This window comes from Pseudorca crassidens, chromosome 2, assembly GCF_039906515.1.
Source record: "Pseudorca crassidens isolate mPseCra1 chromosome 2, mPseCra1.hap1, whole genome shotgun sequence".
In the NCBI taxonomy this organism is placed as follows: domain Eukaryota; kingdom Metazoa; phylum Chordata; class Mammalia; order Artiodactyla; family Delphinidae; genus Pseudorca; species Pseudorca crassidens.
Window position 1 is genome coordinate 106,855,108 of NC_090297.1, and position 16,440 is coordinate 106,871,547.

General features: G+C 40.6%; 1 protein-coding gene across 3 annotated transcripts in view; it reads right to left on the bottom strand.

The window, feature by feature from the left end:
* Positions 1-1,247: 1,247 nt before the first annotated feature.
* The window catches only part of RNF115 (ring finger protein 115), a 60,708-nt gene continuing 45,515 nt past the window's right edge, over positions 1,248-16,440 (bottom strand). For all 3 annotated transcript variants that reach the window (XM_067727537.1, XM_067727539.1, XM_067727538.1), the window contains 5 exons: positions 8,649-8,699; positions 7,402-7,474; positions 6,373-6,466; positions 3,736-3,851; positions 1,248-2,534 (listed from right to left, as the gene is read on the bottom strand). In XM_067727537.1, the coding sequence (XP_067583638.1) occupies positions 2,403-2,534; positions 3,736-3,851; positions 6,373-6,466; positions 7,402-7,474; positions 8,649-8,699 (466 nt within the window). In that variant the 3' untranslated portion in view covers positions 1,248-2,402. The remainder of the gene's footprint in view (positions 2,535-3,735; positions 3,852-6,372; positions 6,467-7,401; positions 7,475-8,648; positions 8,700-16,440) is intronic.

Sequence of the window (16,440 nt, forward strand, 5' to 3'; positions counted from 1 at the left end):
GCTCCAGTTTTCTGAGTCTGTAAGCCTTCCAGCTGTAAACGAATGAACACCTGAGAAGTCTGGCTTATGTAGTCCTCTGCCTTGGGAACTATATCAAACTGTGTTTGGCTCCATAATCATGTGAGCCAATTCCTTATAATAAATGCACACACACACACACACACACACACACACACACACACACACACACACACACACACACACACACACACACACACACACACACACACACACACACACACACACCCCCTACCTTACTGGTTCTGTTTCTCTGGAGAACCCTGACTAATACACTACCTAAATTAACCTGGAAGTCTGAGATGCCTCCTATTCTAGGAAGAAACACTACAGATTCATTAAGTAGGAGGGGTCTCAGAAACAGCAAACAGATTTATGCACTCTTATCTAAAAGCACAAAAAAAGTGAAGAAAATTTCAGATAACTTAAGACTGATGCGATTTGCTCTTCCGTATATTGAAAAGTTAAATCCCTGTCCAGCACTTTGTTTGCATCCTTTTGTAAAAGCTACTCAGATTCTTTCTAGTTCTCTAGTGTTAAGTAAAAATACACCTGCCTGTTCTGGCATCTCCAGACACTAACAAGCAGACAAAAACTTCCAGGCTGGCATCATTTTTCTGAGACAGTTGATATTGTTCCACTTGAAAACTACAATGTGCTCCAACTTCAGCCTAGCCATTCTCCATCTAAGTAATGGCCATTAAATATTCACAATATACCTCCCACGTCCCCTCAGCCTCATCACCCCTCACCATTCAAAACCAGTGTGTATTTCTGGGCTACATTTCAATAGCCATAGTAAATAGTTCACATTCTCCAAAGAAACAATCTCTACATAGGATAACACAAATATGAAAAAACATCTTTTATTCTCTCTGGGCCCAACCTGAATCATAACTTATGGTCACAATTTTTAGAGGTAGGCTATTAAATTAAACTCTCCCACTTTCTCTCTTCCCTCTCCTACTCCTCTGTCCTCTACTAAATTACAAAGATATCTCTAACCCCATCCCTCACCCCCAAAACCAGTGTACAACAAGTCAACAAAAACCGAGGAAAGACTCCTAGCCAAGAGAGACTCACCAAAGAGCAGCCTTCTTGTTCTGATCATTCCAAACTATGAAGGGCTGATATGACCATACCACTGTTGCCCCTCTGTCACCCTTTTTGGTGCACCAACAGTGGTTACATGTCCCCATCATTTATTTTTGAGACTTTGAAGTTCCAACAACATTCTTAATCTTCTTCATTTATTCAACTTTAAACACTTAAATGCGCCAAAGAGCATGTGCATGTGCATGGGACACTGTTAGGCTGAAAAAAGAAGGCCTACATCTCCTAGGCCAAGTTGTTTGGGCATGATCACAATAATCAGTATGACTCCAAGTACAGACAGAACCAAGCAAACAGAAAGGTTTCAGAGATGATAAATGGGCTTAAAAAATTAAAATGGGACAACATAAAATCTCAATTCCTGAAGACCAGTGAATTACAAAAAACAATGACTTAGCTGTAGAAGCAGTAATGAAGTAATTCTATTTCTGTGAGGGAAATTATTTTAAGGTCCCCAGGATAAACAATGAGTTGAGGATCACTAAAAAACCTCGGAACCAAAGATTTCAAACATCTGTCCTTCTGTGCCTGTATGCTGCCCAACTCATTCCCAAAAAGGAACCAGAATCAGATTCCTCCCAACATAAGACTCCTAAGACATGTCAGGTTGGTTTCTGCAGAAGCTGCATCTTGTGAAGTAGTCTTTAAAAATAAAAATGAGAAAACCAAAGAATACAATGATAAGCCACTTTCTCCTTCCCACTGTAATTTTTCTTTGATTTGCTCTCTGAAAATTTAAGAAAAAACAAGAATCATTAGTGTCTCAGATTCTTGAATTAATCTGATCTCACTTCATGGCTAATGTGGCCAAAAGTAGATGCTTTTGTACAACTAAAACAGAAGGACTTTATATCAGCAGGACTTTAGGGCTCTGGTTCCACTGTATTTAGTGTAAAGTACACTTATGATAGGGTGGAGGCTGGAAAAAGAGGTGGAAACATCCATCACAAGGTAACATGACAGATAGCAGGACCCTAGCTAGACTTTAAGGAACTGATTCTATTCTGGCAGGGGAAACCCACATAATTAAGTTTCGCACTTACAAAATTATCGCTCTGAATTCAAGAATGAGAGGCATTTGGTTGTAGATACAATTCCATCTGTAGATACTAACTTTAAATTTAGAGAAGAAAAACACTCAATGAATTAATGTTATGGGTTGGGGTTTCTTAGGTGATTCCTAAATTCACCTACGACTTTTTTGTTTTGATACAATTAACAGCTGTGATAAGAGGTCTACCATAGCCCTGGCTCAGAGGCGGTCTTTAGTTTCAGAAAGTCCATCGGTCATGTAGCTGGCTGTCACTGCTAAATCTGTTGCTTGCAGAGGACCCAGAGGTCTGGGTTTGCTGAGTAGAGTCCTCACCATTTAAGCTCTTCCTACATACAGGACATGCGTCGTGCTGAAACAGAAAGATATCAGTCTACATGAACAGCCTGACCCGAAAGCTGGAAGAACTAAACACTTAAGAAACCCTGAGAGTTAGCAGGTAGAAAAACCAAAAGGGCATGAATTCTCACATAGTGCACGCTGGGCTCCATGTGTAACACCAGGACATCGCCCAAACAGAATTTCAACAGAACTGACAGAGAATTCTAGGCAGCAACTTAACAATAGCTAACACATATCACCAAGCAGAACTAACTAGAAACAATGACCTGAGATGGTCTAGAGCAGGGGTCAGCAAACTTTTCCTGTAAAGGAAAAGGTAGTAAATATTTTAGTCATTGCAGGCCACACCACCTATGTTGCAACTACTCAACTCTGCTGATGTAGCACAAAAGTAGCCATAGACAATTTGTAAACAAATGGGCAAGGCTGTGTTCCAATAAAACTGCATTTACAAAAATAGGTGGCAGGACACAGGGACCTGCAGGCTGTAGTCTGCTAACCTCTGGTCAGAGAAGTTCCAAACAGATTAATAATCTAAAACACAGGAATGGTGCTACTAGGAGTTAGCCAGGGACTAAAATCTGATCTGCCTGGCTCTCTATTAACTGTTTGGTTTTTTTGTTTGTTTTTTAAAAATTTTTTATTGGAGTATAGTTGCTTTACAATGTTATGTTAGTTTCTACCGTACAGCAAAGTGAATCAGCTACACGTATACATATATCTCCTTTTTTGGATTTCCTTCACGTTTAGGTCACCGCAGAGCACCGAAGAGAGTTCCCTGTGCTATACAGTAGGCTCTCATTAGTTATCTATTTTATACATAGTATCAATAGTGTATACATGTCAATCCCAATCTACCAATTCATCCCACCCCTCCCTTTCCCCCTTGGTATCCTTACGTTTGTTCTCTGCGTCTGTGCCGCTATTTTTGCTTTGTAAATAAGATCGTCTATACCAATTTTTTCAGATTCCACATATATGCGTTAATACACGATATTTGTTTTTCTCTTTCTGACTTACTTCACTCTGTGTGACAGACTCTATGCCGTCTGTACAAATGACCCAATTTCGTTCCTTTTTATTGCTGAGTAATATTCCATTGTATATATGTACCAATTAACTGTTAACTACATCCTTACTGTGAACCATCCCCCCAAGAAGATATGACTGGCACAGTTGCCCCATCACAGGTGAGAGCTGTCTGTACTTACCAGTTCTAACCACGGCACAATACAACTGCTGTGAAAGAAGTGGTTGCAGGGTAACTGCCGGACTTCCTCTTCAACTGTGTAATCCTCTTTGCATACTGGACACTCTAAACCCTTATCTGTTGGAGGAGGAAACGCCTTTTAAAATAAACAAGCAAAAAGAAGGAAGAAAAAAACTAGCCCAATGTCTTTAACAGCCAAAGGAATACACAAAGTAAAGACAAAGTGCACCCAAGGTGAAGGCAGATAGGAAGCATGAATTTTATTTCAAACTGGGGATAGAGGTGGTAGTAGACAGGGTTATGAGAAGGAGGACTGATTAACGGGCCTGTTCCAATAAGGCCCAGACAGGAACTATATAAGGCCTACTTTTCAATGTAAAGAGTTGGAAGAACTGGGGCTTAGATTATCTTTTAAGTGAAACAGGAAAAACATCTTCCCAAGTGTGTGAAAGCCTTCTGGCAGTTTCTACTTAGGAAACACTGGCAATCTGTCCACCACAACCAAAGAACTCATCTCGGCAATCTTGGCTGCTCCCATTCAGTGTCTCAAGCCACTTTTACCCTACTACTTTCTAAATTACACATCCTATTTCATCATGGTTACCCTAAAGCCTCTTTTACAAGCTGTTCATTAAAAGCTGTACCAGGAGATAGTGCTACAGAACTGCAAGGCCCAAGGGTAGCTCAGGCTCTAAGTCCAGAGACAGGAAGCCCTCTTTTCAGAGAAAATGGCTACAAACTGAACAGGGGATACCAGGCAGTAAATTCCAAGTTTCCCAAGTTTGGCTAGTAATACCAGCTAGTCTATCTCTTCAGTAGCTGGGCTATGTATGTTACATGCTCCACAGTACTCAAGGCATTTGGAGTAAAATACCACTTAACAGATTCACTCCTTCCTCTCCATTCCCATCACCTGAGCCCTAATTTTAGCTTCTACTTCTCATGCCTACTCTACTGTAACAGCCTCCCATGTAGCATCCCTGACTCCAGGCCTTCCAGATATATCCTATATTTTGCTACCAGCTAATTTTCCCTAATATCAGCTTCAGAGCAATTCCCAGCTCATCTTCACTTGGATTCTCAGCTGGTACCTCAAAATCAACAAATTCAAAATTAAAAACATCACATCACCTCCTTACCCAAACCAGAGCCGGCTCACAATTCCCCCATCCCTGATGTCAGCACCACCTCTGTGGTTATAGAGTTGCAAAATCTTAGAATCATCTTTCACCCTTTCCCCTCCTTTATCCCATTATGCAATCAGTGATAAAAGGCTTTCTTCGATCTGAGTCTACCCCTTCCTTTCTGTTAGCATTGCCACCGTCACCTGAACCCCATCAGGATGCTGCAACAGCCCCTTAAATCTCTGTTTCTGCTTCCTCCCTCTTTCAATCTTTTTTTTTTTAATGATTGCTTTTTAAATTTATTTATTTATCTACTTTTGGCTGTGTTGGGTCTTCGTTGCTGCACGTGGGCTTCTCTAGTTGCATTGAGTGGGGGCTACTCTTTGCTGCAGTTCGTGGGCTTGTCACTGCGGTGTCTTCTACTGTTGCAGAGCACGGGCTCTAGGCACAGGCTTCAGTAGTTGCAGCACGCGGGCTCAGTAGTTGTGGCTCACAGGCTCTAGAGTGCAGGCTAAGTAGTTGTGGCTCACGGGCTCTAGAGTGCAGGCTCAGTAGTTGTGGCACACGGGCTTAGTTGTTCCGCAGCATGTGGGATCTTCCCAGACCAGGGCTCGAACCTGTGGTCCCCTGCACTGGCAGGTGGATTCTTAACCGCTGCGCCACCCTTCCCATCTATTTTAGACACTACCCTCCAAACTAATCTTCCCTAAAGACCACTTAAATTCCCTCATTCCTCCATCTGTGGACCTACAAAACTTACCTACTACCTAAACTATCCAGCCCTAACTACTCTGCCAGTTTCAGGGTCCTCTACAACAAGGCCCCACCCTTCCTATCCAGTCATACCTCTCACTACTCCCCAAATCAGATTCTATTTCAGGTCTAATGAGGTTACACTCCTTATACCTGATCCAGACACCATGTCCATGCTGACATTCTTCACTGGTTCATACTTTTCCATATATAGAATAATCTCTCTAATATGGCCCATCCTGTCTTTGAAATCTTCTGACTCTAAACTGGAATTTATGGGGAAAGAAACTCCAGTCCAAAATAATGTCCCTTATCACTAAGTTCTTTTAGTGCTTATAAATAAAATAATGTCTATGTCTAATGTACCTGAGTACAGGGTAGATGTGAAACAAATGCCTAGCCTCCCATTTTTTCTCTTCCTTTTCTCCCAAAGTCAGTATCATCTGCTCAACCACTTTTTATACTATTGTCTAATCATTTGGTAAGTTTTGCTTCCCCTGGTAAGTTCTTCAAGAAATCAAGTCTTCTATACCTTTGTACCTCTTTATTTCCTGCCTGGCATCTAGAAAACCAACATGGTAATTGCTCAGGAATTACCTGTTGACTAACCCTAATGAAGGGGTAGGTACCTTCCATACCTGGCACCCAGGTATAAATTTTAGGAGTGCTACAGCTTCACTTGAAGATCTTTAGTACAGGAAATGGCTCAGATTCTGAACAGAGATAACAAGATGACAAAATACGTATGAAAATGAACCTACCAACTTGTTCCTGAGTTACTGTCACTGTTGGAAGAGATGAGATCTTTTCCTTATCAGCTGGGGGAGGCCCTGTGTTTTCCAGTTGTCCTAAAAGCTACAAAAAAAGAAAAAAGAAAAAGAAGAAGTGGTAGACATCTAACTATCCCTAGGGAGGGAGCTGTTCCAGCTGAGAACAGTGCAGATATTAAAAATGTTAGTTGCTCTTACTTCTGCAAGGCTATGAGAGGCTTGGGTTTTCCCTTTCCTGCTGCCAGAACACTCATGATTGCTTTACAATTTCAGAGTGACCTTAGTATAAGCCCACAGACAGATCCATCATTGCAGGGCCCACCTCTGGGCATAAAGCAACTTCGGAGACAGCAAAAGGGCTGTGATGTCACGAATAAAACTACAGCGTAACAAAACGTAATAATTAACCAGTTCAAAAACTTCATTTTGCTGAAAGGAAGAAAAGGGTCTGAGTATGGAAAATAGCACAAAGTAAGCCAAGAAATAGGTAAATTACTGCCTACAAGAAGACTTAGATATAAACAACATGCTTTCTATTCTCAGCAATCCACAAGGGAAATGAAAAACCAATTAAATTAAAATAAACATAAACAAGTGGAAGCAATTATACATAGCATGGGAATACCTTTTTCTCTGCTTCCTTCCCCTACTTTGTTCCATCTAGCAGAAACCCCTGCTTCAACATATGAGGAGACCCTTCTTTTTTGTGAAGTACTTGTTAATAGGATCCTCATAGGACTGAACAAGAGGCCAAAAATATAAAATATTGTTTGTTACAGAAGTCTTTTCTTCCTTTGGAGTTGAAGCTATCTTCTAGAAAGTCCCTAGGACCAAGAAAGTACATAGATGCTGAGCTAAACCCATAAACCATCTATCCCTTTAGTAAAATGGAAACCCACAAGCTCAAACTATTAGGGAAAGCAGAGTGACTGCCGTTTCAGAAAGTAGCAGAAGGAAAGCAGGAAGCCTGTGGAACCATGAGACACACTGAACAGACACCCTCAAAAGGCAGCTCCTCACCTGAGTTACAATGGCATCAAGCCCTGTCTGACCCCAGGCATAGTCCCCAGGGTTGGAGTGCAGCATCCCGCTCCTATACATGAGATGAGACACAGAGCATTAGATGGAGTGACCAGGCTCCGCCTTACACCACAGAAAGACTGGCAGAGGAATCCTGTTCTCTCTCAGAGCTGGAAAGTCACCAGTTCTCTAGAATCAAGTGGCAAAGAATTTCTCAATAATTTCAAGGTCAAACAGATTATCCAGAGGCAGTCTCTCATTCTCTAGGAATTTTTGCTTAACTGTATACAACATAAAATGTGAAGCTACCTAAAATACCACATGACAAACCAGAGCAAAAAGAGTGACTCATTGCCTGTTGGTTAAGAAAAGTTTGTCTTCTCTGTGCCCATTTAACTTAAACATAGATGGAGCTGCTTTTTAAGGAGAGTTTTCCCTTCGTGATCAGCGAAAGTCAACAGCAGACTTCCCTCATTCTAAGACTCGGCCTTTGGTCCTGGACAATGAGGAGCTTTCACATAGAGAAGCAGCCACAGCAGTGTCTCTGAATCACAACTTAGAGGAATCACAAAAGGGACTTGGCAGCACCTCTTTCTGGAGCTGTTGGTGTACTAGCCTGGATGACAGATATCCAGACTCTGGCTGGAACACGTTTAAAGAAACTAGAGGCTGGAAAATAGGGTAACTGTGTGGAAGGACTGAGGTCCCTTTGAGCAAAGAAGCCTTCTGGGGCAGAGTCAGAAATGGCAAATAACTGTCCAGACAAGAGGAAATTCCATCTTTAACCCGTACCGTACATGTCACTCTGATACTCTTATTTCTTCTGAAAAACCTTCTTACTTAAAAAAAAGGAAGTTAAGCACTATCTTTTCAATTTCAGAAATTCTTAAGGAATAAAATCTTCCCATATGTCTACAGGAGAAACACACAAATCAGATATCAAGCCTGGTAGGGACCATCTCATTCCCCACCTCAACACAACCCTCACACCTGAATATGAATGGAATCAGACACACCCAGTACCCAGACATCCTGTGGGACCAGGATAGCCCTCATGAGCCTGAATTATAATGAATAAGTTCTGATTAAGTTTGGGCTCAGCAGACAATGGCAGTCTTTAACAGCCTGCCAATTACACCTATATACTCACCTATACAGCTCTTTCTTTCTCACTATGGCACAGATACTACCATACCTAAAATGATGCTACTGCAGGAGAGTAAGACAGAAGGCAATTAATTACTTACCAAGAAAATGGGGATCCAGGAATGAATCCTGCAATGATTTGTTGTAGTACTCTGTTGAAGGGAAAAAATTAGATAAGAGAACAGACTAATGAAAGTACTCTATAGATATCCATGGCTGACTAATCACCAACTCCTTCCCCAAAACACAATGGCTTTTCACTGACTATTATACAATAGAGAGCACCAGAAATCAGTCCACTACATGGTAGAGTGCTACTCTGCTATTATGGCTGTCTTCCTGAGCTCTGCTACTTTATGTATTAATAGATTTTTATGCATTAAGCTGGAAAGGAATCTGATTGTATGGTTAGTTTTCAAACTATGATTCTTGGATACTTGGCAGCAAAATGAGAGGCTGAAAGGGATGCTAAGCCAGGGAGATTCTGGACCCACCTCCCTACAACAAGGGTAGTTCCATTTTTATGTGTTATGCACATTGTGCAAGATACTATTTAAAGGGCCCTTTTGTAAAAGTTCAACAATAGCTAACTATACTATGTGTTTGTTTTAAAATATATTCACAAGTTATTTTATACTCCTCCTCTGGGTGTAGGTTGGACTTAATGACTTACTTTTTTTTTCCTGAGGTATAACTGACATATAACATTATATGATTTTTTTTCAGGTGTACAACACAATGATTTGATGTTTGTATATAATGCAAAGGATCACCACAATAAGACTAATTAGCATTCATTACCACACATAGTTATAAAATTTTACTTTCTTGTGATGAGAACTTTTAAGATCTACTCTCTTAGCAACTTTCAAATATGCAATACAGTATTAAAATGATAATACTGTAATGAACTATAGTATCTCATTGTGGGTTTGATTTGCACTTCCCTGATGATAGAGTCACCGTGCTATACATTATATCCCCATTATTTATTTTATAACTGAAAATTTGTCCCTTTTGACCCCTTTCATCCATTTCACCCACCCCCCAACCCCTGCCTCTGGCAATTCACCAATCTATTCTCTATATCTGTGAACTCGGGTACCGAATTCTTTTTTTTAGATTCCACATATAAGATCATACAGTATTTGTCTTTCTCTTTGTCTCATCTATTTCACTTAGCATAATGCCCTCAAGGTCCATCCACGTTGTTGCAAATGGCAAGATTTCATTCTTTTTCACGGCTGAATAACATTCCACTGTATATATGTACCACAATTTCTTCACCCATTCATCCATCAGTGGACCCTTAGGTTGTTTCCATGTCTTGGCTATGGTAAACAATGCTGCAATGAACAGGGGGATGCATATATCTTTTCAAATTTGTGTTTTTGGTTTCTTCAGATGAATATCCAGAAGTGGAATTGCTGGATCACAAGGTAGTTCTATTTTTAATTTTTTGGGGAACCTCCATATTGTTTTCCATAGTGGCTACACCAATTTACATTCCTACCAACAGTGAACAAGGGTTTCATTTCCTTTTCTCCACATCCTTATCAACACTTGTTATTTCTTGCTTTTTGATAATAGCCATTCTAACAGGTATGAGGTGATATCTCATTGTGGTTTTGATTTATATTTCTCTGATGATTAGTGATGTTGAGCATTTATTCATGTGCCTGTTGGCCAACTGTAATGTCTTCTTTGGAAAAATGTCTATTCAAGTCCTCTGCACATTTTTAAATTGGGTTGTTTGTTTTTGTTGCTGTTGAGTTGCATGAGTTCTTTGTATATTTTGGATATTAACCGCTTGTTGGATACAGCATTTGCAAATATCTCCTCCCATTCAGTAGGTTTCCTTTTCATTTTGATTTCCTTTGCCATGCAGAAACTTTTTATGGTTTGATGTAGTCCCACTTGTTCATTTTTACTTTTGTTGCCTCTGCTTTTGGAGTCATCCAAAAAAATCATGACCAAGACTGATGTCTTAGAGTTTACTGCCTGTTTTCTTATAGGGATTTTATGGTTTCAGGTCTTATGTTCAAGTCTTTAATCCATTTTGAGTTAATTTTTGTGTATAGTGTAAGACAGTGGTCCAGTTTCATTCTTTTGCCTGTGGCTGTCCAGTTTTTCCAACACCGTTTATTAAAGAGACTGTCCTTTCTCCACTGTATAATCTTGGCTCCTTTGTCATAAATTAATTGACCATATATGCAAAGGTTTATTTCTGGACCCTCTATTCTAGTCCATTGATTTAGGTGTCTGTTTTTATGCCAGTACCATACTGTGACTTACTTATTAACAATAGAATATGGTGGGATAACTGTGACTTCCAAGGCTAGTTCATAAAAGGCACTGTGGCTTCCTCCTTGCAGCCTCTCTTGGATTACTTTCTCTGGGACAGTGCCATATCAAGCAGTCCTGTGCAAAGGCCCACATGGTAAAGAACTGAGGCCTCCTGACAAGAGCCAGAACAAACCTGCCAGACGTTGAGTAACTCCCAGTTGATTCTTCAGATAACTACAGCAATGGCCAATGTCTTGACTGTAAGCTCATGAGACCCTGGGCCAGAGCCACCCAGCTAAGCTGCTCCCAAATTCCTGGCCCACTGAACCTATGAGATAATAAATATCTGTTGTTTAAGCCTCTAAGTTCTGGGGTAATTTGTTATACAGCAATAGATAACTAATACAGATTTTGATACCTAGAAGTGAGTACTGCTGTAACAAAAACCTAAAATGTGGGAGTAGCTTTGGAACACAGCAGAGGGCAGAGTTGGAAGGACTTTGAGGACAGAGTGAGTAAAAGTTTGAAGAGCCTTTAAGAAATTGTAGAAGCATGATGGCTTTTGAGGAAGTTATAGGTGAGTACTTAAGGGAAAGTGAGAAAAATCTTTTTGGAAATGGGAGGGAAAGGGATCCTTGTTATGTAGTGACAAAAGCTGTTGCCTGACATAACATGGAAAGTAGAAGTTGTGGCTCATGAATGGGGTGATAATGTAGCTAACAAGATTTCCAGAGTGTTGAAGGTTCCTTTTGACTTCTTCTTGCTGCATTAAAATGCAAGAGAAGAGGAATAAATTAAAGGAAGAATAGTTAAAAAGGAGTTAAGACTAGATAATTCTGAAAATTCCTGGCCTCTCCAGATGGCAAATGACACTAAAATTAAGAAATGGCTTTAAAAAAAAAGAAAGAAATGGTTTCTGAGCAAAGATCAAATCATGGGCATTGCCAAGAAAATGGTTAAAGAGGAAGCCAAGAGTGTGGCTATAAAAATTCTTTGTTAAGACCTCAGAAAGAGGGGCTTCCCTGGTGGCGCAGTGGTTGAGAATCCGCCTGCCAATGCAGGGAACACGGGTTCGATCCCTGGTCCGGGAAGATCCACATGCCGCGGAGCAACTAAGCCCGTGCGCCACAACCACTGAGCCTGTGCTCTAGAGACCGCAAGCCACAACTACTGAGCCCACACGCCACGACTACTGAAGCCCGTGTGCCTAGAGCCTGTGCTCCGCAACAAGAGAAGCCACTGCACTGAGAAGCCTGCGCACGGCAACGAAGAGTAGCCCCCACTTGCCGCAACTAGAGAAAGCCCGTGCGCAGCAACGAAGACCCAATGCAGCCAAAAATAAATAAATAAAAAAAAAAAGAAAAGACCTCAGAAAGTTCACATAGTGCCTAGAGAGCTATTCAATTAAACAACTGAGCTTCTAAGAAGCTTAAATGTGTTGTATTAGTTTCCTAGGGCTGCCGTAACAAATTCCCACAAACTGGGTAGCTTAAAACAACAGGAATTTATTCTCTCACAGTTTTGGAAGTCAGAAATCTGAAACTGAGATGCTGTTAGGGTTAGTTTCTTTTGGAGTCTCTAAGAGAGAATCTATTCCATGCCTCTCTCCCAGCTTCTGGTGGTTTCCAGCAATCCTTGCTGTTTCTTAGCTTGGCGACACATTATTCCAATCTCTGCCTCGGTCGTCAAACGACTTTCTTCTCTGTGTCTTCTGTATCCAAATTTCTCTCTTCTTATAAAAACACCATTGGATTAGGGGCCACTCTAACCCAATATGATCTCATCTTATTTTGATTACATGTATAAAAGATTTTATTTCCAAATAAGGTCACATTCACAGGTACTGGAAGTTAGGACTTGAACATTTCTTTGGGGGTGGGGGGGATATAATTCTATCCCACTACAAGTATTGTCCTTCAGCAATCCCAGCAGAAGCCCAAGGTAAAAAAGAGATTATATAAAAAAGATTTGTGGACGTAAGTTTTGTTAATGGCATGAATCTCAATAATAGTAAAAAGAAACACTGCCAGCTTAAACTGAAAGGTACAGAGGCAGTACAAAATGAAAAGAGACCCTTTGGGCCCTCAAAATTCTACTGGCAAGAAGCAGGCTAAGAAAACTATGAAGCTGCAAATCTGGACTACTTTTTATGGAAAAGAATGACTCATAGGGTGGAATCAAGAGCCAGGAAGGAGGAAACAAGAGCTACAGAGAAGCATTCCTGGGTAGAAGTAGAACTAAGTCCTAATCAAGGAACGTCCAACACTTATCCAGACAAACATTAAAATAGCTACGCATCAGTGACTTCTTTGTGCCTTTCATCTTCTCCCTTTTTAAACAGAAATCTCTATACCTCTTTATTATACGCCTGTCCCATCACTATATGTTGGGTATATATGAGGGGTAGAAAACTTGCCTCTTTGGTTTATAGATCTCCACATCAAAAGGAATTATGTCTGAGGAACTACACGCAAAGAGCCTCATCCACACTTGGACTTAAGTAAATGACAACCACCTGGATTTCAAGTTGATGCTGTACAGGGACAAGACTTTTGGTGGGTCTTGGGAGGAGGTGAATGTATTTTGCACATGGGAGAAATATAAGTGATTTCTGGCCAAAGGTTAAACTGTGGTAGTTTTCAAATATGTCCACAAATTCTTTAATACTCCTCCCCTTTAAGAGGCAGAGCTTAATTCTCCTCCCCTTGAATGTGGACTGGACTTAGTGACTCACTTCTTACAGATAAAGTGTGGCTGGAAGGACAGTGTTTGGCTTCCAAGATCAGGATATAAAAAGGCTTTACGGTTTTTCCCTTCTTCCTTTCTCTCTCTTGGATCACTTACTCTAGGGGAAGCCAGCTGCCAAGTCATGAAGACACCAAAGAAGTCCTATGGAGAAGTCCACACAGTGAGGAACTGAGGCGTCCTGCCAACAGCAATGTTAGTTGACCCATCTTGGAAGTGGATCTTCCAGCCCCAGTTCAGGGTTCAGAGGATTGCAGCCACAGCAGACATTTTGATTATAACCTCATGAAAACCGTTACCAAAAACACCTAGCTAAGCTGCTCCAAAATTCCTGACCCTCAGAAACTGTGAGATGATAAATGTCTGTTGTTATAAGCTGTTAAATTCTGGGATAACCTGTTTACACAGCAGTAAGTAACTAATATACCCTCCCTGCTTGCTAGTACAGATATACCTCAGAGATATCACAGGTTTGGTTCCAGACCACTGCAATAAACAAATTTTTTGGTTTCCCAGTGCATATAAAAGTTATGTTTACACTATACTGTAGTCTACTAAGTGTGCAATAGCATTATGTCTAAAACATTGTACATAACCTTAATTTAAAAATACTTTATTGCTAAAAATGCTAACCATCATCTGAACCTTCAGCAAGTTGTAGTAGTAACATCAAAGATCACTGATCACAGCTCACCATAACAAATACAATAATGAAAAAGTTTAAAATATTACAAGAATTATGAAAATGTGACACAGAGACATGAAGTGAGCAAATGCAGTTGGAAAAATGGCACCGACAGACTTTCTAGACGCAGGGTTGTCACAAACCTTCAATTTGTAAAAAATGCACTATCTGCTAGGTGCGATAAAGTGAAGTGCAATAAAATGGGGTATGCTGTACATCAGCCCTCTGTATCCACGGGTTCTGCATCTACGAACTTAACCAACCAAAGACTGAAAATATTGGGGGGGAAAAAAACTCCAGAAAGTTCCAAAAAGCAGAACTTAAATTTGCCGTGCACCATCAACTATTTATATAGCATTTACATTGTATTTATAACTATTTACATAGCATTGTATTAAGTGTTACAAGTATTCTAAAGATGATTTAAAGTATACAGGAGGATGTACATAGGTTGTTTGCAAACACTACACCATTTTATATCGGGGTAAGAATCCTCAGATTTTGGTATCCGCGGGGGTGGGGGTGGGGGGTCCTGAAACCAATGCTCCCGATGGATACTGAGGGATGACTAATTAGAAGAACAGTTTATCACATGCTTGAACTAACCAATAAGTAAATGGTAATAATCAAGTTTGAGAGAGAGCCTAGTTCCTTGAAGCTCTAAAGCTGACCCTATACAAATACTTGGAATTGCCAGGGACATCTCAATGGATCAGCTGCTTTCCCCTTTATCGGCTGCTTACCCTCTGGAAATGAGATGTTGGTTCCACCTCAGCAGTGACAGAGAGAGACCGCTCAGGGTGACCCCAGTAAGTGTATGAGCTGTTGTTAGGAGATTATCTTCACTTGATACATACAGTATTTACACTGAATTTTTTTTTAAACAAAAACTTTTTCTTGTTAAAGTACTAGGTAGCTAAAAGGGGTAGGGGAAGAGGTGTATGTATCTAATTTTAGCAACCCACAGAAGAGAAAAATCAATCCACAGGGTCTGGAGGGGTATGCTAAGACCAGATAAGAGTATTCACGTAGTCTCCAAAGCTGTAATCTCTCTAGGTTTTCCTCCTAGCTCCCTTCTCAGACTCCTCTACTTATTCCTCCTATCTTCCAAACTTCTAATCAATGAGGGCCCAGAGCTCAATTCTCTGAGCTCTTCTATTTTCTATCTTGACTCTTTTGGCAATTTCATCCAGGTTTATAATTTTAAGTATCATAAAGAGGCAACAACTTCCAGATTTTATCTCTAGCCAAGACCTCTGCCTACTCAACATCACCACTTGTATGTGTAGTAAGCACCTCAACCCTGTTATGTCCAAAACTGAACTCTTAGATCTTCTCCCCCAAACCTGTTCCCCCTAGTATCCCACATTTCAGCTGATGGTGGCTCCACTTTTCGAGTTGTTCAGACCAAAAACCTTTTTGTCATCCTTAACTCTTCTTTCTGTTATACCTCATATCCAATCTGCCAGCAAATCCTATCATGCCCATTATCAAACTTTATCTAGAATCCAACCATTTTTTTGCACTAACCCTCATCCAAGCCGCTAGTATCTCTAACTTAGATTAATGCAACAGCCTCTTAAATAGTTTCTCTGCTTCTGTCTTTGCCCCTGTGCCTCTTGTACACACACATAGCCCTGGCCATTCTATTATCAACATAGCAGTTAGAATGATCATTTTAAGACATAAGTTAGACCATGTCATTCTTCCACCCTAAACTTCCTACTGGATTTCCACTGCACTCAGAATAAAAGCCTGTATAACAGGCTACCAGTCTCTACATGATCTCATACTCAGCTTCCCAGCCCCAGCCCCAACAACTGCTCTGTGACCTCATCTCCTACTATTCCCCTCTCTTACTCTGCTCCACACTAGACTCTCCTGTTGGCACATTCTTGGCTCATTCCCTCACTTCCTTTATGTCTATTCAAAAACCTTCTCAACAAGGCCTTTGCTGACTATACTTTTTGTAACATCACTTCTCCCACACTCCCTAACTCCCTTCCTTGCCTTTTTTCCCCCAAAGCATTTACTACTGCTTAATGTTCTATCGATTTAATTTATTTTGCTTGTCTGTCATCCCCCATTACTATGTAAATTCCACAAGGGCAATCTTTTTTTACTGTTTTGTTCACTACTGTATGCCCAACATCCTGAATAGCACCTGGCATAGTAAT